Below are 27,098 nucleotides of genomic sequence, written 5' to 3' on the forward strand. Positions count from 1 at the left end.
CAGTAAATAAAAAATCTTCAACTTATGATCTGTGAATATCTGGTGAAATAATTATATATATCTATCTGTCGCCAGATAGATATATATAATTATTTCACCATACAAAACAGAAATCACAATTTCATGAATAAAAGCACTTTAATAATGAATCTTTTTCGTTAATATTGTTACTCTTTTCTCTCTTCATCTTCCTTTCATATTTGGAAAAAATTTTCCATTGTAAATTTTTGAGGTTGTAGATTTAAATATGGTTATAGAAATTTTGGAATCTGGAATTCTAAAATTAAAGCGTGAAATATAATGTATCTTTCCTTTATATACTTAACCAATTTTGTAAAAACCTATTCCGGAAATAAATGTTTCATAGAAAAAGTCTTTAATTTCCCTACTTCAAAACCAAAAATAAATAAATTAATCAATAAATAAACCGTCCGAACTCAGAAAATTGCCAAAGTTCAGTTGTTGTGGCACTTTTGACAAACATGATTTAATGATAATTTTAACACAAATGTTTGATTGTACCCAGAACATTGGCGTCAATCAGTTCAAAAGTTATTTAATCTCTGGTGATTTTTGGAAGCACTGTTATGTACTGCATAATTGCAAAGGTTTTGGTACAATTAGGCAAAAATTTTCCAATTTTTTACTTGTTTCCTATAGCCGGGTTTCATACTCGCAGCACCGACACACGAACCCATCCACAGAGAGAAGGAAGGCAGTCCTGTATCATCTTCCAGACAATATCATCCACCAGCATAAAAAATGAATATGAACAGAAAATTCAGAAGCGCTAGATTTCATGAGTGGAGCTGCACTGTTCTACTTTCAGTTTAACATACAATCCTTTCATCTTCGACTTTCAAGTTGCTTAGCTTGATTCTCTCTCCTTGCATCAGACCAAGCTCGACCTAGGCTGAGAACAATGACACCGATTCACAGCTCTTGAAACTCAAGAGATTCACTCGGGTTTACAAACAAGATTTTTTGGCAGAAGATGAGAGAACGTGAGATCAAGAATTGGTATGGAATCTTTACCTCTGTCGATGTTGTGGTTGTTCAGGCCATTTCAGACTTGTCTTGGAAAGATGATGTAGTTAAACGGATATCTGAATTAAGAAAAGACAGGCATACTGTTTTGATGGAGTAATTTCTTGTTTCATCCCAGTTATTAAAGCCTTCATGCTGGCTTATTCGTTTCTGCCTAGAACACTCACTGCTTTGATACTTTGAGTGCTTCATCTTTTGTCTTCCTCCTTAATAGCGCTGAACAGTGATTTCCGCTCTTACTTCCTCTCTTGAATCTCTTTTTTCCCGAGTAATGTGACTTTTGTCGCTTTATAGCTGCCATATTAGTCACTGTTGTTTAACCTTTAAGGAGGTTGGTTCCCTCTCCTCTTATGCGCCCGATAAGAAAAAAAAAAAAAAAAACACTTCATCTATAAAAAAGTATAAAGACATGTCGCATTACATATTTTGGCTCATTAGCATTGAGTTTTTGTGCTGTATTAATAAAGGTTAGTGGTGCAGCTAATCATTCAGAAACAAAAATGTCTGGGTACTAGGAAAATCAAATCAAGCAATTATGTAAAATTCACGTATCGTGTAACAGAATAGTTAATGGAAACCTTGAACGGATACTGAAGGTGCTGACAGCCGAAGAAGTTTTCTTCCTTGGAAAAAACTTCTGAAAATCCAACTGCTGTAGTACTACCTATATATAGTCCTAGAGAATCAAAGGAGGTCAGTCAGAGCAAGCATGACGGACGAGCTTGGGAGCCTGTAGGCTGTAGACTAATCCCATAATACTTATATTTGTTTATATTATGGTTAAAAGCTAGTAAACCCATCCCGAGGTTCCTCAATAGACGCTATAAACAGAAAACTGAGAAAAATATGTTTAAATATCACGTCAATTATTTATCTGGAAGGAATCGCATATGGCTCTAAATTCATTTTCCTATGATTATAACAAAGGGTCTGGGTAATTATCAGTGAACATTCAGCCTCTGGACTACAAGCCGGGCTCTTTAGTACTACTTTTGTTCATATATTGAATGAAAGTCGTGTGATCCTAACCTTTCCCCCGCTCCTAAGGTCTCTCATATCTTTTATTCAGCGTTTAAATTTTCCTCCCTAAAGCTTAGCTATTATGAGCCATCCAAACGGGAAAATCACCAATGCCAACACGGTTCAGCGCCTTGTAATGATCTGGGCAGGATAAATGCCCTTTCCGTAATCGTTCAGATTCGTCCTAGAGCATGTCGAACATTGCTACAAAAGTTATATTGGAATGGTCAGTTTTGATTTTGCCTCGCCCCCGATGTGGTTTGAGAAGTCCAACGACTTTGTTTCTCCCTTCGATTTTGTCGAGATGTTCTAAGATTTTGTTTACCCCTTTCAGGGCTGAGAGTAGCTTTCATTTTGTTTCCCCTCTTCATTCTGGCACAGTTAACAGTTGTGGTCTCAACTTTATTTGCTAACATAAGAGCTGCAGACATCACTGAAAAGACATGGAGGAATTAGAGGAAATGCAACACAGGATCTTCCGAATAATGTATGAACGTCGACGTACACACAGTAGTAGGAACTTGAGGGTTAGGTATATTGTAGAACCACAAATTTTCCTCGGAAATCATCGGCTGGAATTCGTGCACGAATTTCCGTATTTGGGTCACATTATCATGGACGACCTACAAGATGCGGAAGACACAGGACAAAAGCGTCGTAAACTACGTGCAACTGGCAACATGATAGTCACCGAAACATGAAACTGCTGCTCTTACGTTCGTTTTGCTACAGTATATGTGTTCCCTGTGGACGAATCATACCCGAGAGACATGAGACGTATCACGGTTGTTCACAATGTCATTCTGAGACGCTTCACAAACATTCATCGGTACCACTCCGCCACACAGACATTCACAAAAAATCGCCTGGAGACAATTTAAAAATCACTGCAAGGCGAACAACGTCCAGTGTGATAACCCGAGTGAGAAACAGCGGCAATTCGCTCATAAAGAGCACCCCAACCAGTGAAGCAAGATCTAAATGGTGGGAAAGATGGGAAAATGAGGCGTTTGTTCCCTTAATGCCTTAATCTCTTTTTTTGCAAAGTGTCATCAGCAGAATCTGCCCTATTATTATATTTCTACGATTATTGTTATTGAGGGTATTTCCTTTTTATTGTTATTAGTATTCTTATTACCGTCAATATTATCATGGTAGAGTGTTGCTACTTTCAATTTTCATATTAAGCATTCTGGACCTGACTACTGTAACCACCTAAGATCCCTAGCTGGAATTTTATTATTTGTAATCTGTTCACTAACTGTTATCATTTTTAACGTTTTTCTAATTTACTATTCTCAATATTATTACTGTTATTACCATAATTGTGATAATTATTTTTTTTTACACTACTTCAGCAGTGTGTGTGTGTGAATATTGCCGATTTATCAGTTTTTATAATGCTATCTCATGTATCTTGATTGTGTATGTAAGTGTTCATACTTTGATATCCCATGTATATGGCTTTGAGCTGCAATAAAAGTTATATATATATATATATATATATATATATATATATATATATATATATAACACATACACACACACACACACTATATATATATATATATATATATATATATATATATATATATATATATATATATATATATATATATACACGCAAGTCATGAACTTTCGTATGATTCTGTCTCTGCAATAAAAAAAAACACGATTTAGTTTACTGCACGAACAAAGGAAAGACGGGCCATCTTTCACATTCCAAATACGGAGAAAGACAAGATTATGGAAATAATTAAATGAGCCGAGAGCTGCAGCAATCAGGCCACCTAGTCCAGTTACCATGGCAACGGAAGGACGCGACAGGACTGGTGGGGTGGAGAGCCAGATTGAATGAAAGAGAGTGAGAAGAGTGAGCGAGGCCAAGTTGTTGATATAAGCATTAGTGTGAGAGGTAAGTAGATCGCGTTGAGTGCGGTCTAACGAGTAGTGTACACAGACGTCAATCATTAAGTGCCAGAGCTTGCTCATCTGCAGGGGAGCAATATATTACGTGAACTGGTCATACGGTTCAAACATAACAACGCATTTCATGATGTTTCCTGACTCGATCAACTTACTTAGGCAGCACAAAGACAAGACGTTCTCATTTCGCAGGTCTTATAAGGAAAAGAGAAACAAGGAAAGAATAGGTATCCTTCTCGGTATATTCCGAAACCCGAAGATTTTCTGTTTCTATCGACCAGTTCTACAAGTTTTGACGCAGTTAGCGTTACATAGTGAAGCAGATTGAACTTAGCAATTTTTTATTTTTTCTTAACAATCAATACCGAAAGCACCACACGTGAAACAAATATACCGATAAATCAAGTAAAATATACATTGCTGTTTAACTTATCGTTATTATTTCAGGTAAGAATTACCAACAATACCGCTTATTCACGCGCGTTTACATGCAAATCAAATTATGAAATTTTTTTAGCGATTGAGTATTAAAGAATCAGTTCTTGGAAAATATATTCTATCGTCTAATACAAATGTGAATTTTTTTAATGACTATAAAATTCTCAGACATTCAAGTGTTTACAACTACAGATATTTGAACTTTAAATATTTATTGCATAAATGCATCCAAAATAACATGTGTCCTCGCCTGTTTATTTATACATCTATATATGTCCCGAAGACAGTGACCCACTCAGGACACAGCTGTTCCTCTGATCGACAAAAGTATCATGTTAAGTCTGATTAGTACCTGGAGGTGTGACAGACGTGGAGGTCAGAGGCCCTTTGGTCGAGCAAATAGCGTTATGCACCTCACGCTGATGCGCTTTGTTGTTGTTCCCTCTTTATCCCAGACCAGGAATGTGCCATATTCCTTCTTTATCTTTCAGTAAGTCTGTCCTTGTGTGCATTATAAGCATATGGACTGTGGAATGGAATCTATGCTTCGAAAGAGAAAAAAAACACACACACAAACACACACACACACACACACACACATATATATATATATATATATATATATATATATATATATATATATATATATATATATTTATATGTATAACTGAATCACGAAAGTTAGGACTGTGATAAATCCACAAATAATAGTATATGCCACGAGGGAAAATAAACAACGGAGTATCGCGAGATCTTTCGACATTCAATGTTCTTCTGCTAAGTAAATGATGTTTGAACGTCGAAAGATCTCGCGGATACTCTGTTGTTTATTTTCCCTCATGGCATTTACCTTATATATATATATATATATATATATATATATATATATATATATATATATATTGTAGTCCCCTATGTAAGGCCTACTTAATCTATAAACGATAGCAATAACTCCTTTTAATAAATGTAAAGACTCAATTATTGAGGTCTACTATGTTATTAAGAAAACCTCTTTTGAGAAGTTTTCTTAATAACATATATCATCTGTGCGTTTAAATCGTTAGGATATTTAAAGTGTATATTTTGTATAAATCCTCCCCTATAACGATACATGTTCCTGTATTACTCGCTGAAATTATTGATTTGTTGTGCGAGTTCATAAAGGTTTAATTACAGCATATTCCATCATATATCACCCTCCCCCCAAAAACAGGAATAACGCATGGACAGAGAGAGAGAGAGAGTTGTATAATTCTTTCTAATCAGGCGACAAAAATGACGCCCAATTAATGTTGCCTTCTTAAGTAGCACCCGATGGGAGAAGGCACAAGAGTCTAACGTATGACCGCTCTACACTGATCTAAACTACGGAAAATTAGTGGAGGTCGTGTCATCCTCTAACTTCTGGTACCTAATGGCTGCAAAGTCCTTGAATGAGCTTTTAAGTTCCGCCAGAAAATATTGGATACACAGGACTCTTATAGCAGTCATAGGCAAAAAAAGTTATAAAATCACAAAAGGGGTAGTCAAGCCAGCAACGAGAGACAGATATGGAGGTCAGGGGATACATTGGAGGAAGGTGTAGAGTGTAGGACTTGACTCCACACCCAGATTAATTATGATGGAAAAGAAAAATAGAAGTAGGAGTCTTCCCTCATTCAGTATAGAAAGTGAGTGCCATTATAATACGCATATTGAAAAGGCTTCGGTTTGGGCGAACCACCTCAGCTGATGATGTGAAAATGGTGTATGCAAGAGCGCCTCATTGCAGTACCACCCAACAGTGACCCGACCCAGGTTTCTGCTGAACATGACGCTAGACGCCGAAACAGCAACAGCAACAATCGGAATGAGTCCGTCTGTATCATTCTCGACGACGAAAACAGAAAAATGAATAAATAGATAAATAAATAAATAAATTAATTAATAAAACCGTTTCCCACAAAGAAGCGTTATGCTTATATGATCACATCCTTCTGAGTAGAAACATTTGCTATATGTCTTCAAATTGTATTGCTTGAAGAAGTGCCTGTTCCCATCTCTTCAGGTATGGTTAGCGTTGTGCGTATTATGATGGCACTCGCTTTCTCTACTGATTGAGAAAAGACTCCTACTTCTACTTTTTCGCTTTCATCATAAGTTATCAGGTTACGGAGTAAATCCCTACGCCCTACCTGCCCCTTCCTCTCTATACCCTGACCTCCATATCTGTCTCTTTTTGCAGGGCTTTACTGCCCCTTTTGTGGTTTCATTGCCATTTTGCCTGCGATTTCAGTCCTTGTTTTACAATGGCAACGGCCTAGATCGAGAAAAATGTGAAACAAAGGAACGGGGTTTTTAGGTTCTAGATATAGTTTTCTTGGCCCTATGTGGCTTCTCCGTGATTATGGTCAGCTCAGCTTATTTGCTGCATAATTATACAATTTATATATATATATATATATATATATATATATATATATATATATATATATATATATATATATATTTATATGTATGCTATACACATACACACACACACACACACACACACACACATATATATATATATATATATATATATATATATATATATATATATATATATTTATATAACTTGTAAGATTTTCGCTCCTGGTGAGCTTAAGTTTAATAATGAAGAGGACAGCGAGAAGACTGGCGAAATAAATTTATATATATATTATATATATATATATATATATATATATATATATATATATATATATATATATATATGTGTGTGTGTATATATATATATATATATATATGTATAGATGTATATATATATATATATATATATATACATATATATATATATATATATATATATATATATATATATATATATGTGTGTGTGTGTGTGTGTGTGTTATACATGCGTGTACAAAAACGTTTTAACTATTGAAGCTCTTTATTTAGGGTAGGTCATCGCTCGCAAAAAGGAAATCCGCGTAGGTAAATTCAACGTTTGATCACTTTTAATTAAGTTAATTGACAGTAAGTCAGCCAGCTTCTACTAACACCACTTAAATTGCTATTCTTGTTATTCACACACATTATGAAAACGGCGTCTCTTCTAATGTTGTGACCAGTCCGTGCCTGAACATCAGGAAATTAAAATTTTGGTGGCTAATTTGAATAGCATACTGTAACTTTAATATTCCATAATTTCAAAAAACAAATCCCGAAAGGCACCCCTCTAGAATACGAGCTTTCAGAAAACTAAACATCACGGCCGTATCTTTTATCGTTATTGCTCCACAGATGTGTTAGGTCCCTCACCCACCCGCCACCTACCAAATCGCATCAATAACTGGATCTCCGGAACGGCTGAATGCATTTTGGTGAAATTTGACACGACTAGAGATCGTAGTGGGAAACCTCTAAAGTCTGAGTTTCATCTCGTTCGGTTGAATATTTCCAGAGTTATAAAGGGCCAAAGTGTCGGATTTTTGTGTACTCCAGCGGGCTGAGCTTTACTAACCGTCAATGACTGTGGCTGCTGATGTTCCAGAGGCTTTACTTGATCGCACAAACACAGGGCTTACTGTGACAACATTGATGCTCATGGTCCAGTTTTGACTCCACCAGTGTTGCTGGGATCTTCATCTTAACATAAACAGAAATGGAATTTCTCCACAACCACTTTAAGAACACCCACACATTGTTCTATTAAATACTTTTACGAATCTAAAATATTATTGAATAACGGTTACAAAGGATTATCCCACGATACCTGAATTTGTTCTTGATAATTGTTGAAATACCTGAGAACGATTTCCAAGAAAAGAGTTGTAGAAACTGGCTTAGCATTTGTACTGCATGCAGTAGAACAATTTATAAGAGGTTAGCATAAGTTACCGGAAAAGGGAGGATTTTTATCCTAAAGCAGTGTACTACAGTAAGAAAAAAATTATTTTATTTTACATATTATCTGAAAATGATTTTGAATACCCCTGTTTTTCATTGCAAATCATGACAAAACAGTATCTAGATCAGAAAAAGTACCATGTATAGCCACTTGGAAAGTAATTCCATATGTGAGGTTACATAATATCTAACCATTTTCATCAATTACGTATTTCTTTCTCTTACTTCTTACGTATTTGACGAAAATACAGCATAAGTTTGCAATATGTATTACGTGATTGAGGGCTTGTCCTCTTTTGTGAAATCAAGATTTGTCTTTTTTCAAAAGGGTAACAGAACAATTAAAGTAATGAATTATATAAATATCGACATTATCGTTTCTGCAATATGAAGCAATTTCACGATTCTGAAAATGCACGAGTAAACGCAATATTATGTGCTTTCAGTGAAATATCGCAAAAAAATACTGGAACAAATGACAAAACTTTTGACGATAGGAAAGTTAAAACAATCGTTACGAAGTTACAAAGTAGCCTTCTTTTCGATGAACATCGAATACTCGGTCCTCACTTCATTACAACATACTACAATGTAATCAAGATTGCGTCATTTCAAAGAAAATGTAAAATAAAACATAAGCAGCCTCTAAATGGTACTATAGCAAAGACCAGCCAGCTTTGCAGCTAAGCACCGCCTACTGATTACGTCACAACCATTGAGCATCAATCACTGGAGTGGCAATCTCCCTCCGAGAGTGTGACTTCGGGCGGCCATATTGAAAGGTCTCGGTCCAGCTCAACAGTACTATACTTTATTACTATTATTATTATTATTTTTACTATTATTATTTTGAAAAGTTTTACTATTATTAGTATCTTATTATTATTATTACTATTAATATTATTATTTTCACTATTTTTTTTCATTATTAGTGTTGCTGATATTATTATTGTTATTATTATCATATTACTGGACCCAATTCCACAGAGAAAAATTACCTTAAAGAAAAAGGTTGCCCTAAGCACTCCACCCATTGTGGACAATGCCTAAGCATGTCAAGCATAAATGGATCCTGTAAATTACAGGACTCTCTTTGCATACACTCACTTAAGCACTAACTAAACAGTAATGTACACTCACTAAACACTCACTCTTACATACACTCACTGAACACACATACTTAACATACACTCACACCCAAGAACACTAAACACTCACTAAATACCCAACACTCACTAAATGCTCGCTATACCTCAAACACTCAGTAAACATTCACTAAACATTAATTAAACACTAAACGATCACTAAACTCACTATACACTAAACATTCAATAAGAACTCACTATACACTAAGCAATCACTTTACACTAAATCGTAAACACTCATTAAACACTAAATACTCACTAAAGCCTAAATGCTCATTAAACTCCTAAACACTCATTAAACACTAAACAGTGAATGACCATCCACTCATCACTCATTAAACACTCAATAAAAACTTACACACTAAGCATTCACTGAACACTTAAGATTCATAAGACATTCACTAAACACTCAGTAAACACACTAAACACTAACATTCACAAGGCATTCACTAAAAACTCACTACACACAAACATTCACACAACATTAACTAAACATAAACACTCACTAAACATTCCCTGAATACTTAAACACTAAACATTCACTGAATTCTTACACACTAAGCATTTAATAAACACTAACATTAAATGAATACTTACACACTAAGCATTTAATAAACACTAACATTCACTAACGCCTTAACACTCGACCAAACACTTACTTGTATATTCCCTGAATGCTTACGCACTAAATATTCTCTAAACACCAACATTCACTAAACCCTACACACTCACTAAACATTCACTGAATGCTTACACACTAAACATTAACTAAACACGTACTATTATGCACTAAACCTTCACTAAACCCTAAACACTCACGTACACTACACATTCATTAAACCTTAAACACTCCCTGAATGCTTCCACACTAAACATTCACTAAACACCAACATTCACAAGACATTCACTATACATGCACTGAATACTTACACACTAACCATTCATTAACATTCACAAAACATTCACTAAAACCCCAAGAACTCACTGAAAATTCACTGAATGCACTTGACACACTAAACATTCAGTAAAACCCTAAATACTCAGTAAACAGTCACTGAATACCTACACAATAAACACTCAATAATATTCGCTAAACCCTAAACATTCAGTAAACATTCACTGAGTACTTACACACTAAACATTCACTAAACCCTAAACTATAGTACATTCACTAAACACTTAGGTACTCATAAACAGTCACTAAACTCTTGCTCACTGAACCCTAAAAATTTGCTGAACACACTCATTAAACATTAACGATAAATAAAATTCACAATGGCACTAATCCCCGTTCAATTTGCATGTTACAGACCTTTAAAAATGGCCGCAAGGCTTTGCAGCGATGCCCTGCTGGAAGACCACCGAACTATGTAGTACTGGTATAGAGATCGCAACCATAGATCGAGGACTCTATATCTATGATCACATTCACAACTCCAGGTATATACTATATACCCTCTATGGTCACGACCATTCCATGAAGCTGATTGGTTGGATATAGTTTCGAAAAGTTGTTTAATCTGTGGTTCTTTTCATCTTCATTTATTTTGCAATGGTTGTTTTACCGAACTAAAATACGTTGTGCTGATTATCAAAATGAAATAAAATCATAATACACATCTCCCTAAAAATGGTAAAATACATTAAAGTATAAATAAAGTCATAAGTGTAAGTGTTCTGCGTTGTTGCAATGTTGTTTCGTAAATGAGGTTCACCTGAATACTGACGTCTGAGCCCTGAGGTGTCTTTGGGAATGTGTGCGTTCGAATCGGTGCACTTGAATAACTGCACAATGGTCATTACTGTCTGATATTGTCAAGCGTGTTTGTCATTCTAAATCTAACCGCAAAGACTTTCTCAGAGCTGTGCAGACTGGTATATATTTCATATTGGTTTCAGGAAATTTACATTTACAAAGTCTTGAAATCGATTTCATTGGAATCGTTTACACATTCGGAGTGATGACAAGCAGTGACCACATTATAAAACCAGAAGATAACTTTAAAAAAAAAAAGAAAAAAAAGTTACAGTATGATAGGCTGTACAATTCATATTGGATATAAATTGCTGTGAAATTTTTTAAGGACATTAACTCCTTCCGAAATAATAGGATGATAAAAAATGACGTAGACTATAAGGTCCTGTCTTTTTGTCGGTTTACGCAGCATTATGACGTTTAGATAATAGGCCTATCTTATATTCAGCCGTTTTATTGTGGTTATTCTTATTTTTGTTGCTGCTGTTATGGTGCTTGTAGTGTCTTCGAAAAACTTTCTTATGGTATTCTAACATTGCAGAATAAACATAGACCTATTCATAAAATACTAGCGTAAAGAATTATCGGCCTATTCTTGTTAACTGAAATTTAGTCGTTGTTTTGATTATAATTAATCGAGATCTTTATTAATATAGTTTGCGCTAGAATATTCTCTTAACAACACACACAGAGAGAGAGAGAGAGAGAGAGAGAGAGAGAGAGAGAGAGAGAGAGAGAGCCGTGGCTATCATTCATATCCATAGGGGTGCAGTTTACTACATTTTTTTTTTCAGATTCCTTAATATTAACTGCATAAACACACACACACACACACATAAACACTTTCTCTCTCTCTCTCTCTCTCTCCCGCTGAGGAAGGCAGCAGAACCGCTGCCAAAGCTACGATTTTGAATTTTACTCATTGACATTAATGTGGTTATCATTTTATCATCCTATTATTTCGGAAGGAGTTAATATCCTCAAGAAAATTCACAGCAATTTATATTCAATATGAATTGTACAGCCTATCATATAGTATCTTCTGATTTTATAAAGTGCATTCACTACTTGTCATCCCTCCGAATGTGTAAACAATTCCAATGAAATCGATTTTAAGACTATGCAAATGTATTAAAGTTTCTTGAAATCAACATGAAATACCAGTCTGCAGAGCTCTGAGAAAGTCTTGGTATTTAAATTTAGAACGGTGAACACTTGACAATATCAGACGGTACTGACCATTGTCCAGTGATTCAAGTGCATTCAGGTGAACCTCATTTACGAAACACAACATTGCAACAACGCAGAACACTTCTGACTTCATTCAAATTTTCCTGTCTTTTTTATTTTTTATTTTTAGGGAGATGTGTATTATGATTTTATTTCAGTGGATAATGTAAAGTTTCATTTTGATAATCAGCACAAAGTATTTTAGTTCGGTAAAACAACAATTGCAAAATAAATGAGGATGAAAAGAACCATAGATTAACCAACTTTCCAAAACTATTTCCTACTAATCAGCTTCAAGGAATGGTCGTGACGTAATCAATAGACAGGACTTAGCTGGAAAGCTAGCTGGTCTTTGCTATAGGCTATAAAATCCCAAAAAAGTTAAACATATTTGGGGTATTTTAAATTAACGCAGATAAAGTGCTAACCAAAGTATGTTAATTAAAAATATAGAATTACAGGTGTGGCACGTGATTTTTTGGATGAAGTCAACATTAATCTAACATTAAAAAATGCCCGGGGTATCTAAGGTTAACAACAGAGTATGTTAACTCGAAATGCGCTAAATTGTAAAACATTAACGGGAGTCAAATACACTGTGCATCTGAGATCTACATAAAAAAGTTGTTGAATTCCCTAAGTAGAAAGAGTTAATAAAGAGAAAGTTCTACAAGTCAAAACAGTACTTTAAGAACTCTTAATGGTAGAAACTAACGAAATAAAACCCACCACATCGGCATGAAATACAGGCTTATTCATGGTAAATGGAACAGACCCCATATGATGTGCTGAAGTTATTTACATGAGAGGGATAAGTCTCTAGAATTACTCAGTCAGAGATTGAGGTGCAAACATCAAAAACTCCCAGTGGGGATAATCTGTAGATGAGCCTCTCGACCTCAGTAAGACCTTTGATGTGGAGAGCACTAGAACTTGGTGAATTAGCAAGCTTATCATAAACTGAGTTCCCCATTTCCTTACAGGCTGAACTGTTTGTAGTATATACACAGAAATGCACACTATTTAATAGCACAAGCGGTAATAAGAATATATGATGTGCTTTATGATCAAGGCAGATAAATGGTCCGCGCCAAGGCAGGATATGAAGTACGTTAATCCTTTGAAGGTATCGTGATTCATACTAGGAAGGAGAGTCGAATTTATTAGCAAAAGTCCATGGGACATTTCTCTGATATTAAAGATTCATTTGAAGTGTACTTAATACAGTTCCTTTATATATATATATATTTATATATTAAAAATTTTATATATATATCTATATATATATATATATTTATTTATATCATACATACATATATATATATATATATATAATATATATATATTATAATACACACAACACACATACACACACACACACACACACACACACACACATATATATATATATATATATATATATATATATATATATATATATATATATATATAATAGATAGATAGATAGCTATAATGAACATAGCACCAAGAAGACTGGAAATTGTATTTTAACTTGCACCAACGATTCAAAAATCTATGACTGTCATCAGGGCTGCGGTAAAATCACTTTGTAATCTTAAAAACTCATTTAAATACAGGGTATTTCAAAATTAGAGGGCCCCCCCAACAGCATAACCTAAAATTGATATGGACAAAAGCAAAAGTAATTCAGAACAGGTATTTATTTAAGTTTCTCTCTGAGTACTACTTAATATTTTGTGTGGCCTCCATTTGCCTGTACCACAGCCTACATTCTTTAGGGGTAGGATTTCAGCAAATCGCAAAAAAGCTGAGACTCAAACTCCATTTTCCTGAGCACTTCGGTCACCTCTCTTCACAGGTCGTCGAGGCTTGGTATACCATCATAGTTCACTGTACGCGCTTCAACACGATCCTTTAAGATACTACCAATGTTTTCACACACATTAAAGTCAGGGGAACTACCTGGAAATTCACTTGACGAGAAGAAATCGATAACACTGTTTCGAAGCAGCTCCTGTGTCTGAAAAGCCTTGAAACATGGTGTCTTATCATGCAAAAATGTGACTTCTTCAACAGATAACACATTTTCAGGATCTTTGAGTAAAGGAAATACTCCAACAGTAAGCACAGGTCCTCTGAACTATTTGCCATTCCATGACTGTCCTTTTTCTTTGATGATCCACATTAATCATTTGGCTGTGAAACAGAAAAATTTTTCCAAGCATTCAGGAAATTTCACAACTTGGCAATAGCGCACGTCATCGCTGATATCATCCAACTTTGCAGCCCAAATGATGTCATTTTTATGATTTGGCTTCCTGACTGTGTAAATGAAGAATTCATCTGATGCAGCAACATGGAGAAAGTCAGCTTCATCCCAATCTTTAAGATAGGAACCAAAAAACCATGCATGGTCTTCTCTGATGCTGAGTGATGTTGGGCTTGCTGATAACATGAAATAGCTTGATACCAGAATTTTTCAAATCATGATATAACTATAACTTCTTTTCTTTCCCTTTTTGTTTCTAGTTCAAGCGCCATATTCATAAAGAGTTTCTTGGTCTAGCCAATGCCTCGGCTATGATGTCTTTGACTCCTGAGAAAGGACTTCTGGCCTTACAAGGTTCTCACTCTTTTCATGATGATATTCATATGGATTTTTGTTCCAGTTTCTTTTAACAAGAGGATTAATTTCTTTTAATATATTTAGCTATCCAGGAACGTGAAATGAAGGATACGCCAGTATCCCTGGCCGCTCTGAAGATTATAGCCTGGATTCGTTAGCCATGGCTGTATCTAACTCCATCACTGTCTGAAAATACAAGAAATGTAAAATGAAAAATAGCTTAATAGAAACTTAAGATAATGTACTTGAAGATAGGCTATAGCAGAAAACTTCATAACTTTCCATTTGTTCTGTGGAGGGGGGGCTCTAATTTCGAAAAACCCGGTATATATATTTATAAATAATTAATTACACGATTTCAAAGTCGTTCGTGAACTAAAAAGTCCTCGTAGGGGGCACTGCTACAGTGCACCTCATGTGGTGCACTAAAGGAATTATTCAAAATTTTTAGCAGTGCCCATTCTCGTTCTCTTTCCTCTCTCTTTCTTGGGATGACATGTTATCATTTTTGGAACAGTGAAGTGCTAGTAGTGTATTCAGTCTAAGAGATAAATAATATTGCTATAATCTTCAATTACTTTGGATCACGATGGTAAGGACCTTGGTGTAAGTGGGCGAAAGGTTAAAAATAATTTCATGGTTAGTTTGAATTACAGTTTTAAATCTATAACCTTCGGTGGGGAAAAGGTTTATCTCTAAGGTGCATTTTATTAAAAGAGTAAAGGCTATATCCGACGAGAGAATGATTGTAAAACATAATGCTTCTTAAAAGGGAGGGAGAAAATAGCACTGTTGTTGACAGCATAACTAATGAAAGCGGAAAAACTACATCTCCCTAAGCTAAGTCCCTCTCCTGAAAACAAGTACATGCACTGTTTACATTTACTGATCTTGTCACACACGTGTACACATGTCTAACTGATTTATTTTCAAACGGATGAGTGCTTAAAGGATACGCACGCACACTTGATACCTAATGAAAAAAATAGGCCTTTAAATCTTACAATTGATGACCATCAAAACTCCTTACTCAAATTGAATTAATCATACAGTCAGTTACAAGCTTCCAGATCTGTTATAGTGAACTTATTTCAAAATATTGCAACAGTTTCTTCTCTTGTAAGGTCTAAACAATAATAATTTAACTGAAGATTAATTATGGTTTCCGGAACGAGTTTGATGCCAAACTTGTCCCTTTTTTGTTGACTTATTTATAGATTGATTTATAGACTTTGGGTAAATATGCCAAGCACTGGAGCAACTAAGGCCATTCAACGCTTAGAATTAAGATAGATTAAGATAAATGTTTAAAATATAGCTTTAAAATATAGCTTTCAATACGAAATAAATAAACGAAGCCGTAAACTCTCATTAAGCTAAATTCTGAAATAAATGTCAATTTTCTTTAGAAGCAATTATCAGCAAGTACCTCACTCATGGACCTGAGTAAAAACTGGGCAGTCAGTTAAAAAATGCTTTACTGTTAAAACTTCTTGACAGAAACTGCAAATTGGGGACTGTCTCCCTAATCCACTTTGCATTAGGTATTTATGCGTAGCATGCGCATATCCTAAGTGTAGCCTTTTTAAGTAATTCTAGTCCTCCACTCTAGATGGTTTACTGAAGGTCGAATAGCCTTCAACTTCATATTACCAATTATGATATCCCAACTAAATTTCCACTTCCTTTTTATATAAATATGAATAATTTGCTTAAAATCAGAGCATGGGAAGTTTACCAGTGGCTCTCTCATTCCCATCTGTACCCACAAGAGCAGGTACCCAATAAAAGCTCACCCTCATACCTTGAGGATGTACAGGAGAGGCAACCAATCCTGTACTTCGGTGGTGAAAGAGCAACTGTTTTGCCCCTCCCCGTGTTAGAGGCAATTATGAAGAAATTCCTTTCTCATTTCTTCATTGGAAATGTTTCTTCTCTCCTCAGCAGGTGATTTGCAACAAGGCGGAGATTATTTTTTACATGCTATTTTTACAGGAAGATCCATAAATTTTACAGATATATAATGCTTAAGCATACTTTTTCGGTCTGCACCCCAATCAAAACGTATTACCTTCAATATATTCAGTGACTGTTTAATTCTGTTGGCGAGGTCATTTACATGAGGGCCAAAGTTACGTTTCTCATCAAATATCACACCCAGAAATTTAACTTCATATTCATATGGTAAAATATTGTCTTCTAGGAAGAGTATTAGAATCTCCTCGCTTTTCCTGTTTATGCGTATCTGATGGGTTTTGTTTTTAATGAGAAGAAAACTTGAATCCCCCCTAGCATCTGTCCATTTTGCAGCCTGAACCTTCCTTGCAGCTTCTGAAGCAATAGATACACTGCAATAGATAGCAAAGTCATCTACAAATAATGATCATTCGACCCCAGTTAGTAGGTGATCCATCAGACTGTTGATTGCTACTGCAAATAAGGTAACACCTACCAAAGAAGCCAACTGGTTCAGAATAGCATCCCTTCAAGTGGTATTGTAAGCTGTCTCCATTATCAAAGAAGGTTCCAGTGACTTGATTCTGGATGGCAAAAGCATTTTGGATTTCCCTTGATAACATTAATAGTGGATCTATATTACTTCTGTTCTTTCTGAATCCAAATTGCCTATTGGATAAAAGATTTTTTCTTTCCAAATACCAGACCATACTTTCAAGTAGCTTACAAACATAGCTTGTAAGAGCTATAGGCCTATAACTCTGTATTATCCTCCCCGGGGACCCTTGATGATGAATTGGCTAAAGCATTCAGCATCTCGTCCATGGTGAAAGATATATTGAAAGCCTCTGGATTAAGGCAAAACTTTTGATGTAGAATTTCAGATTTTCTGAAATTCAGGAGAGTACGGTGTTGCACTAGAAACTTGGTAAAGTGCTTGCCAAATATCTCTGCTATTTCTTCAGGATCAGATATATATCCATTCTCCATCTTTAGTATAGGCAGTGAGTCTGGAGTATATTTACCTTGCTATTTAAAGATCTTATTCCAGATTTGGCTGGATGGAGATTTAGCTGAAACCTCCGAGATGCACTGTATCCATGATAGTCTCTTAGCATTTTTTTATTGTTCTTCTCTGCTTTGCTCAATCTCTGGCATAAGCTCTTTTGTTTGCTTCACAGCTTAATTTTAAATATCTACGAAAGTACGTTCTTGTGACTTTCTTAGCAACTGCACATATCTTATTCCACCAAGGAACAGCTAGACGCCGTTGCAAACCTGCATTTCTAGGTATACATTTGTCTGAACTATCTAGTACCACTTCAGTAAAGTGCTAAAAGGCTTAAATTGGAGAAAGGAAGTCCTTAGAATTCTTTTCAATGTGTGTTAATCTTTCATATGAACTTCACTCTGATTCATCTATTTTCCACTTTGGGAGATATGGGGATGAAGTATTACAGGTCCCTACTTTACTGACCACTGGTATTCTAGTGCAAGAGCCGAGGACATACCATAATTAAATCGATGGCAGAAGAGGAATTATGGTATACTTCATACTTGTTGGTGATTCATTGTTCAATAAAACTATATTGTTACTGTCATGTAACTGCTCCATAATGTTACCCAATCTATAACATATGTTATGGGGTTAAATGACCCCATTTAGCTAAAAGGAGAGAACTCCTAATTGATAGCGAGACCTACCTTTGTTGATTCCCATCGCCTGGCTTCCCTGTAGCTAGCTGAAAGTCAATCATGAATCTAAGGCGAATTGAAACTCTCACTACACAAAATAACTAACATGAAAAATGAAATAAAGTTGATTAAAGAAATCCTCAAAGATAATTAAAACACCATTTCTCTTCTACGTAGTCATATTGGATAAAATGAAATAAAGGATCCCAAAAATCACCAAAGTACTATTACTACCTTGCATAACCATATCCCCATTGTCAAATGACTCTATGAGTCTTATCAATAAACGTCAGATAAAAGTCTAGAGAATTCATTATTAGGTAGCAACAATCGAATCCAGCTGAAAGAAAGAACCATAATTATAAAATGCTGAGATACATCACGAGTGCAATGGATAAAAAGTTTTATAAGTCTTTCATTGTTCTCTGCACTTCGCCGTTCACAGTTCCTAAAAAGTTCCAAACTTTCTCTTTCACTATACCTTATCTACGTGGAACTCCAAGCACCTCCTATGGGTTTCACACTGAATGTCTGTCATATAATTCCCCCATTAATTACCATACCAGAGATTTTATCTCGTTCCTTGACTTCTAACAGACGTAAAAATGCGCGCATACAAATAGACACACGAACGTACGCATGCATGTCTCCTCCGGTGTACGTGCATTTTCCATTTCACATGCACTTGTACATTCCGCTTATTCAGGCCATTTGCGCGTCTGCGATCTCTTCTATGTGGCCGGGTATGTTTACGAAAATTTGTCCTATGCAAGTGATTTAAGGAATTCGCCGTTTCGCACGTCTCAACTAACACTTGAAGTTGAACGATTGTCACGTCGCCACTAGTCACTCAGGTTATTGACCTTACTTGTTTCCACTTTAGTGTGTCTATTTATACATATATCCAGTGCCTTTTATACATGCATTAAGCGCCCAAAAGAGTATGTTTTACATTAAAATCGCCCGTTAATATGAATGGGGATGGCGATTGGTTAATTTTGGCATTGAAGGTAAGAGATGTCTCACTGCCTGTTGTTACCAGACATGTCATATACTAGATCTTCCAATTTAGAGAACAGAGTGATCGTTTTATAAATATGAATTTGTACAGCACAAGCCTGAAGTATTGTGTCAAGTTGGATGGTGCTGCATATTACAGATTCTTGGATAATAAAACCTGTGGTTCCTTGAACTCTTTCTCCTGGTTGTGGAGGAGATCTGTAGAAAGTGTAATTTAGTGTTTTGATTTGTTCGGCACCTGAAATGATACCCTGACAGTTCCACTGTAAGATTGACATTATTTTTGTTAAAGTTTTTTTAGTCCTTTTCCTTGTTAGATTTTGTTTCTTTGGGATGTTGAATTTGTTTATTATTTTCTATTTTGCTATTAATTTTAGGATCAGGATGGATCTTTGCTACTGTGCTTTTATTACTCAAAATACTAGACTCCTCTGGTCTCACTGAAGTGCCAGTTCAAGATTATCATTATTTTTCTTTTGGATGTGGGGAGATGGAGGGGGAGCGGGGGGGGGGGGGGGGGGGTGGGGGGGGGGGGGTGAAAGATGGAGTTCTTTCTCTCTTCTGTATTTAACTTTCATCGGATTCCATTTTTTGGAGCAGAGAATCTATCTGTGATGCTTCACGTACTGTGGGATACGGTAAAGATAAAGGTAGATTTTCTTCACCAGCTGGTGATTTATCTACCTAGGAGATGACTTAACTCCTGTTGAGGAGTGTGCTGTTGCGTTGCCAGGCCTAGCGCCTGAGCCAGAGGGCTGGGCCTCTGCCATAGGACATGGAGCAACTGCTACAAAGGGAGAAGCTCCTGTAATGACTGGATCCCTTGTAGTATTAAGGGGCAAGGGATTTAGAGCTCTAGCATACCTCCTAGCTTGCCCCATTTGCCGTTTTGCATTATCTATGCTAATGTGCTCAGCATATGCTTTACTTATTGTTCCTTGCTCAAGCTTAAATTCTTCACATTTTTGTCATTGGATTTGTGATCCAAGTGACAATTAACAAATATGGGGCTTGAGGTCATAAACCATGTTCAGCTACTAAGTATTAATTAATATAAACTTGAGAGTTTTTCTCACTCTTGATGAGTGGCCGAAACTGATGCAGTTTTAACATTGCATAGGTTTTGGGTAGAAGGGTCTTACTCTCAGTCTTTCATTTTCACATGTGGGATGGCACATTTGGGTCCTCGAATGTCCAAAATGATCAAGTTTGCACTAGATATCCTTTTCACCTTATATACTGATGGTGGGCTCATTTCTAGGGTTTCATCTTCTGTGAATTTATACAGGTCTTTGTCAAAGATGACCCCTTTCACATAACTGAAGTTCATGTGGGGTCTGATCTCTTTCAGCATTTCATTATCATTAACCTGCATCAAACTAACATCGGTGCCTGTGTCTTTTTATTTTGCATGAATAAGAATTTTCCTTTACCAAATGGAGATATCTCACCATTCCTTATTCTTCCTGCCTTCTTCTGGAGGTACTGAATTTATATTAGTTATATCTATATTCCTTTGTTGTTGTTGCTACCAGTCCTTACTGGAATGTTCTTCTGTTGGCTCCGAGGCCTATCTACAGCCCATTCACAAGGTATGTAGACATCCATATTTTTAGGAGTTTTGTCAGTCAAACTTCCTCCATGGCAGATTGGCATATTTCTAGTGTCTTATTATTGCAGCTGACTATGAAAGTACCTTCATGCTTTTTAAAAGAAGCCCAAGCTTCCGACTTAACTTCTATTTCAAGATAGTTCATTCCAATTTCCGTTAATGGGTCAAAGGTACTCAAAGTAGTAGAGGTTTCATAGTCATATTCAACTGGTAGCTCCTCAATATGCAATACTCTGAAATGTTGCACATTCATTGCGCCGATTTACTCTTGGAGATGTCATTTGCATAATCTTTCGCAAGCCAAGTGTAGAGGTTGGGCTGTGGTCATCAGGCGCAGGATCAAAGGGTGGATCTGGAGGAACAGAGGCAATAGGAGAAGGCCCTGGAGGGTTAGTTAATAACTCAGAATCCATTTTTCGTTTAATTGTAGCCTTAATCACAGAAACAGATGATTGAGAATGCAAGGAAGAAGATACATGGCCTCCCAATGCCTTGGGAGGAAATGGGAAAGTCCCCATAGGACCAGAATTCCCCAGAGACTACGGTCATTTACACATGCAAGACCTTGGAACCAAACTATGGAAGGACTTTGACAACCTGGCATAGTTTGTTCTCTTGAATTTTGTCCCAATCAGAATGGGGCAGGATTAGTCACCCTGCATGTGTACTGGAAGAGGAGGAAAAAGTCAGCAACCTGCCAATTCTCCTACTTTGCACATCCACCAGCCTTCGAGTTTTTGACCCTCGCATTGAGTAGAGATCCTTCAAAATTTTGATATCCCTTCCAAAGTGACAGCTTTGTCCTTAACAGCTCAAGTGTTCGATTCCAGCATGATTGCTTTTCTTCACTTTAGACACTAAAACCTTCTTGGGTTCTTATCTACCTGGAATCATTTTTTCAGATTTTGGTTAATTTTCATCTTGTCCTTTCATATAACTAAAAGCGAGGCCATTCTTCCCGTTACATACTTTGTGTACTTGTCTTACTATGTTGAAATAGGTGGATTTCCTTTTTCCTTTTATCAGATACGGCTTTGATCAATGATATAAAAAAAACTGTTCCTCTTAATCTTTGGCAATGCATAATGGAAATCTGGATTGGATGTGAAGCTATAGGTGGGAACGAAGATGGTGGGGTGGTTAGGGGGCTATCGCCACTGCAATGACAGGGGGAAAATTGGAGGAAAGAGAAGGAGAAGGGAAGGGCGAAAAGTTGAAGTGAAGTACAGGCTGAGATTAATTATACGTATGGGGGCACACTTACTACTTTTCTGACAAAAAATGACTTTTTTAACTGGCACAAGCGTTCTTACAGCCCATGAAAATATCTTTTAGGGTCCAACAATATATCGCGTTCTTGCCCAAGTTTTTATTGTTTTTTTATATATTTAGAGAATTTTCTGCTAAGCTCTTTATTAACAGGCTATGCGGGATAAAAAAAAAAGTGGTTTCATAAGCTGACAACAGATTATAAGATCCCTCTCAAAAACTCATTTAATTCCACTTCAACAAATCTTTCCCGGAGTTTTGTTTAAATTTCCATCTTTTGGGTGTTCAAAAGATAAAAAAAAAATTCTTGACAGATACTAAAAAATATGAGATTTGAACAGCAGCACAGAACCTGACAGTATGAGTAAACAACTATTAATAGTTTTTGTAATCTGTAAAACTTTGGAACATAAAGTTAAAACTGAATAGATGGAACATTTCGACATAAGAAAAAGATGGAACGAAAAAATAACTTATTACAGGTAGAGCTGAATGCGAAAAGATTTGGTGGAAGCAAACGAGATAGAAAGAAACCCTGAATTGGCCACAGAACTAGGGAAACAGTTGCTCAAACGCCGATCAGTTTACTGTAAAAGCGAAGAGTAAGCAACCAAAAAGAATGAGACTGACTGGAATGTTTATATGGGCACACAGTCCTACTATATGTGAAATGAAGAGTGAAATTAGGGGGAGGATATACGTGACAGGTAGGTACTCCTTTTGAGAACGAATAATTGTATATATATCAAGAACAAAATCAACACTTAATCAGTTTTGTAATGAACTATGAAAACAAGATTTTTGTAATTTTGGAATAAAATGACTAGCAAAATTTGTAATTTCTTAGGTACTCACAGGTATCCCTTGTTAATACGCAACTTTGAATTTCTGATATCATGTCGTCGAAAAAGCCACTTCATGCAATACTCATGTATTGCTTCATACTGTAACTTAGATGTACATAACAGCGAGATGATCAATGTGCAGGTATACTTTGACAGCAAAGTAGAAACTTGAAATTTTGTTGGCTTTTTGAGGTGAACTCAGTCGTGATTTTTTTTTACTGAGCTACCTTCTATTTCATATATTTCTATTGCTTTAATCTCTTATTTTTTCTGTACATTGGCATACAGTGCCTGACTGAGTGCATGCATAGTATGTACATTGTATACTATATGTCTAAACAAATTAGTCAATGAGCCTCTTCACCTTGCTTGGTTAAGTTGTTGTATACCAAAGAACACCAACTTCACAAGCGTCATTTCTGAGTTGGATACTTTTATTCAATTTGCTTCACTCGCCAAATGTATCTACTCATATCTGAATCTGACGAAAGTCTGACAAATTCGTTATTCTCATGGAATCCTTAGATTTTCTTAAATTACTGATTAAGTTCCAATGGGATGTACGTATACATGGATTACCAAATATTTTTGTAATTTTGGCTTCCCGTTTGGTGCATAATAATGTTACTTTTTTAACACAATGACGTTTCATTTGAAAATCAAGCACTAGAGTTAATTAAAACTGCTAGTAATAGAAGGCGAATGTTTAATCAGTCTTTGAGATATCAGAAAGAAAACAAAATGTAATTGTAGCATGCTGTAACTTGTTTTATTCTCTTGTTATCTTGCAGAAACAATGCCTCCACTGAAGCCAGTGCCATTGCTGAAATCAATATGCATGGAGGCCCTTGCTTCAACTGTGGCATATGCATTTGTGAAAGCTGCAGGAGGAGGTCTAACTGGTCCTGCAAAACGTATAGCAAACCGTTCTAAGAAGCAGAGCAGCAGCAGCAGCAGCAAGAAAGCGTCCAGACTAGCAATTGCAGAAAGCCTTCTGACGAGCAATCCTCTCAGCCAGATCACTAAGCTCCAAGAATACATAAATAAAGGTATGCCAAAAGGAAAGCAATGGATTATGTTTCACCCCGTTATACTGCTTGTGACTGAAATGATTACGATGTTGAAGAAAGGACACGAATCTCAAAAAGAAAATTACAAGTTTGGTTCAGCAGTTCAAAAACTAGGTGTCGCTCTTGGATATGCTATGGATACACTATTTTCAGCCGAGCTCAAGAGACTCGATATGACGTCGGTGGTGCACCACTGTATGAAGTGGGTGTCAACATGTAGATTAAACAACCAAAATCCAAAAGATCTGAGTAGTATTGATGCTAGTGTGGTAGAGAATATGTTTGTAGCACTGTTTGCTTCAAGTGCTCACAAGCTAGAGTGTTTAACTCACATCAGGTGGCCCCATCTTGTCTGCGGGGAGCTCATCAAAATATTAGGACGCCATTGTCATAACCTTCGGCATTTAGAATTAGCGTGCGAGTGTGATGAGACAGTTGCCATGAACGATGTCAAAGAGGACCCAGAATATGCCCGAAAAGAAAGGGAGTTGGTTAACGCTCTTGCAGCACTTTATGACAGAGCACCTGGAGATTTCACTGGCACGAAGCCTCCTGGTTGCTACAAGCTTCAGACACTTGTCCTACCTAGATTAGACGATGAAGATGGTCTCTTAGCCAAACACATGATGGGTGCTTTATGTTCATTGAAACAACTTGAGTCCATTACCGGAGCGCCAATGTTGGTTTCACTACATATGCTTAAAAATGAGAAAAAGTCACCCTTGGCTCTTAAACTTAAGCATTTAAGTGACATAGATAATTATAATAGGAGGCCAATGCCTGACATGTCTTATCTAAAAAAAATTCTCCCTTCTTTGAATAGCCTAGAAATTATAGTTTCACAAACGATTACGAAAGAGATAACAAATGCTTTCCTCGATATCAGAGCACTTAAAATTCAACAACCGGATTTCCATGACAACATTAGAACTTTTAAATACTTAGATACCTTAGATATACATCTGGACTTCCAGATAAGTTGGCCAATTCTCTTTGCAATCACCCGCGGTCGAATCCAAATCCGAAATTTAACTCTGCGTCACTCAACATTCCAAGTGGGGCAAGAGCACCACGAGGGGTTTTCTTTGAAGCTGCCAGCACTCAAGTCTTTTACGTTGATAAAGGCAAGTTTCATTGAATACACAGCCTTTCGTTCACTAGTCAAAGGAGCTCCTAATTTGGTAAACGTGTCCATTACATTAACAGATGACAGAAACTATGTTGTCGACGAATTTCGAGACGAGCTTATCGTGAGTTTAGCACCTTTGATGCCCAATCTGGAGAGTTTTACAGCCGAGTCCCTTTACAAATATAACCTCTGCAGTCACCTTAACTGTTTGCTTTCGCTCGACTCCGCAAATGTCCTCATTGAATGCTGTCCCCGCCTTAAATTGCTTGGCCACTTCGATAGTTGGGACGTGACAGATGAAGAAATTAATCATTTAAATGACCAAATAACGATAAATAACTGGGACCTGCAAATAGTTTAACTGCACTGACATGCTGTAAAATGTGTAGCATACTCTTGAATAACAAACAGTTGGAACCAGACGACAATGAAAAAAAAAAATTTTTAGTGGTAGAAAAGTATGGAAACGTTGCGAGTTTAAGGTAGCTAAAAATGATCGAAGCCAGACGACAGTTAAAAAAAATGTTTCCGCCTTCAGTAATATAAAAGTAACCAATCTTTAAGTTTTTCAGAAACTAACAATATATTATGATATTAAAAAGGAAGGTAAATGCTAGGTAAATGACATGATTCAAATTCTTGGGAATGGTACCTTAGAACTTTCATGGGATCGTTTCTAGTCTGGGGGCATTAAAGCATATTAGAAATTGCGGCTGACTATATGCGATTACAACAATGAAAGTAACTTTTCCTCCAAAAATACTAAATACTCTCACCGAAAAACAGTCGCCACTGTATATTCCTAAACCCTTGTCAGGTATAAATGAATATATTCAATCAAAGTATTTCTAGGCAATATGAAATGATTGTTCTGTTAAGGTATCAAAAGTTATAAGTTGCTAAAACAGAGCAGTTAATAATAGGAGACTGTGAATGCTTGTTCTGGAAAATTTGGCTCTAATCAATAGACACTGGTCGCAAGTTTAAAGAACCTGGTAAGCACCTGATATTAAAAATTATATATATATATATATATATATATATATATATATATATATATATATATAATAAATTATATATATAATATATAATAAGTAATAGATATATATATATATATATAAAATCTATATATACATAATATAATATATATATATATATATATATATATATATATATATATAGATAGTATATATATATATATATGTGTGTGGTTAAATAATAAAATAATATAATATAATATACTTATTATATATAAAATAATAAATATATTATATTATATATATAATTATATAATTTAAGTATATATATGTATATATATAAATTTTTTATATATTATATAATCATATATATGTATATATATATATATATATATATTATTATAATATATATATTTATATATATATATATATATATATATATATATATATATATTATATATATATATATTTCTGAACTATTTCAT

At 35.7% G+C, this 27,098-nt stretch overlaps 1 protein-coding gene across 1 annotated transcript; it reads left to right on the forward strand.

Annotated features, from left to right (window-relative positions):
* The first annotated feature begins 3,888 nt into the window (after window positions 1-3,888).
* On the forward strand, window positions 3,889-26,626 carry LOC135217973 (uncharacterized). The gene is made up of 2 exons (XM_064254095.1): window positions 3,889-3,982; window positions 24,229-26,626. The coding sequence occupies exons 1-2, from the start codon at window positions 3,922-3,924 to the stop codon at window positions 25,995-25,997; spliced, it is 1,830 nt and encodes a 609-aa protein (XP_064110165.1). The 5' UTR covers window positions 3,889-3,921; the 3' UTR covers window positions 25,998-26,626.
* The last annotated feature ends 472 nt before the right edge of the window (window positions 26,627-27,098 follow it).

This window comes from Macrobrachium nipponense, chromosome 9 (assembly GCF_015104395.2).
Source record: "Macrobrachium nipponense isolate FS-2020 chromosome 9, ASM1510439v2, whole genome shotgun sequence".
Taxonomy (NCBI): Eukaryota; Metazoa; Arthropoda; class Malacostraca; order Decapoda; family Palaemonidae; genus Macrobrachium; species Macrobrachium nipponense.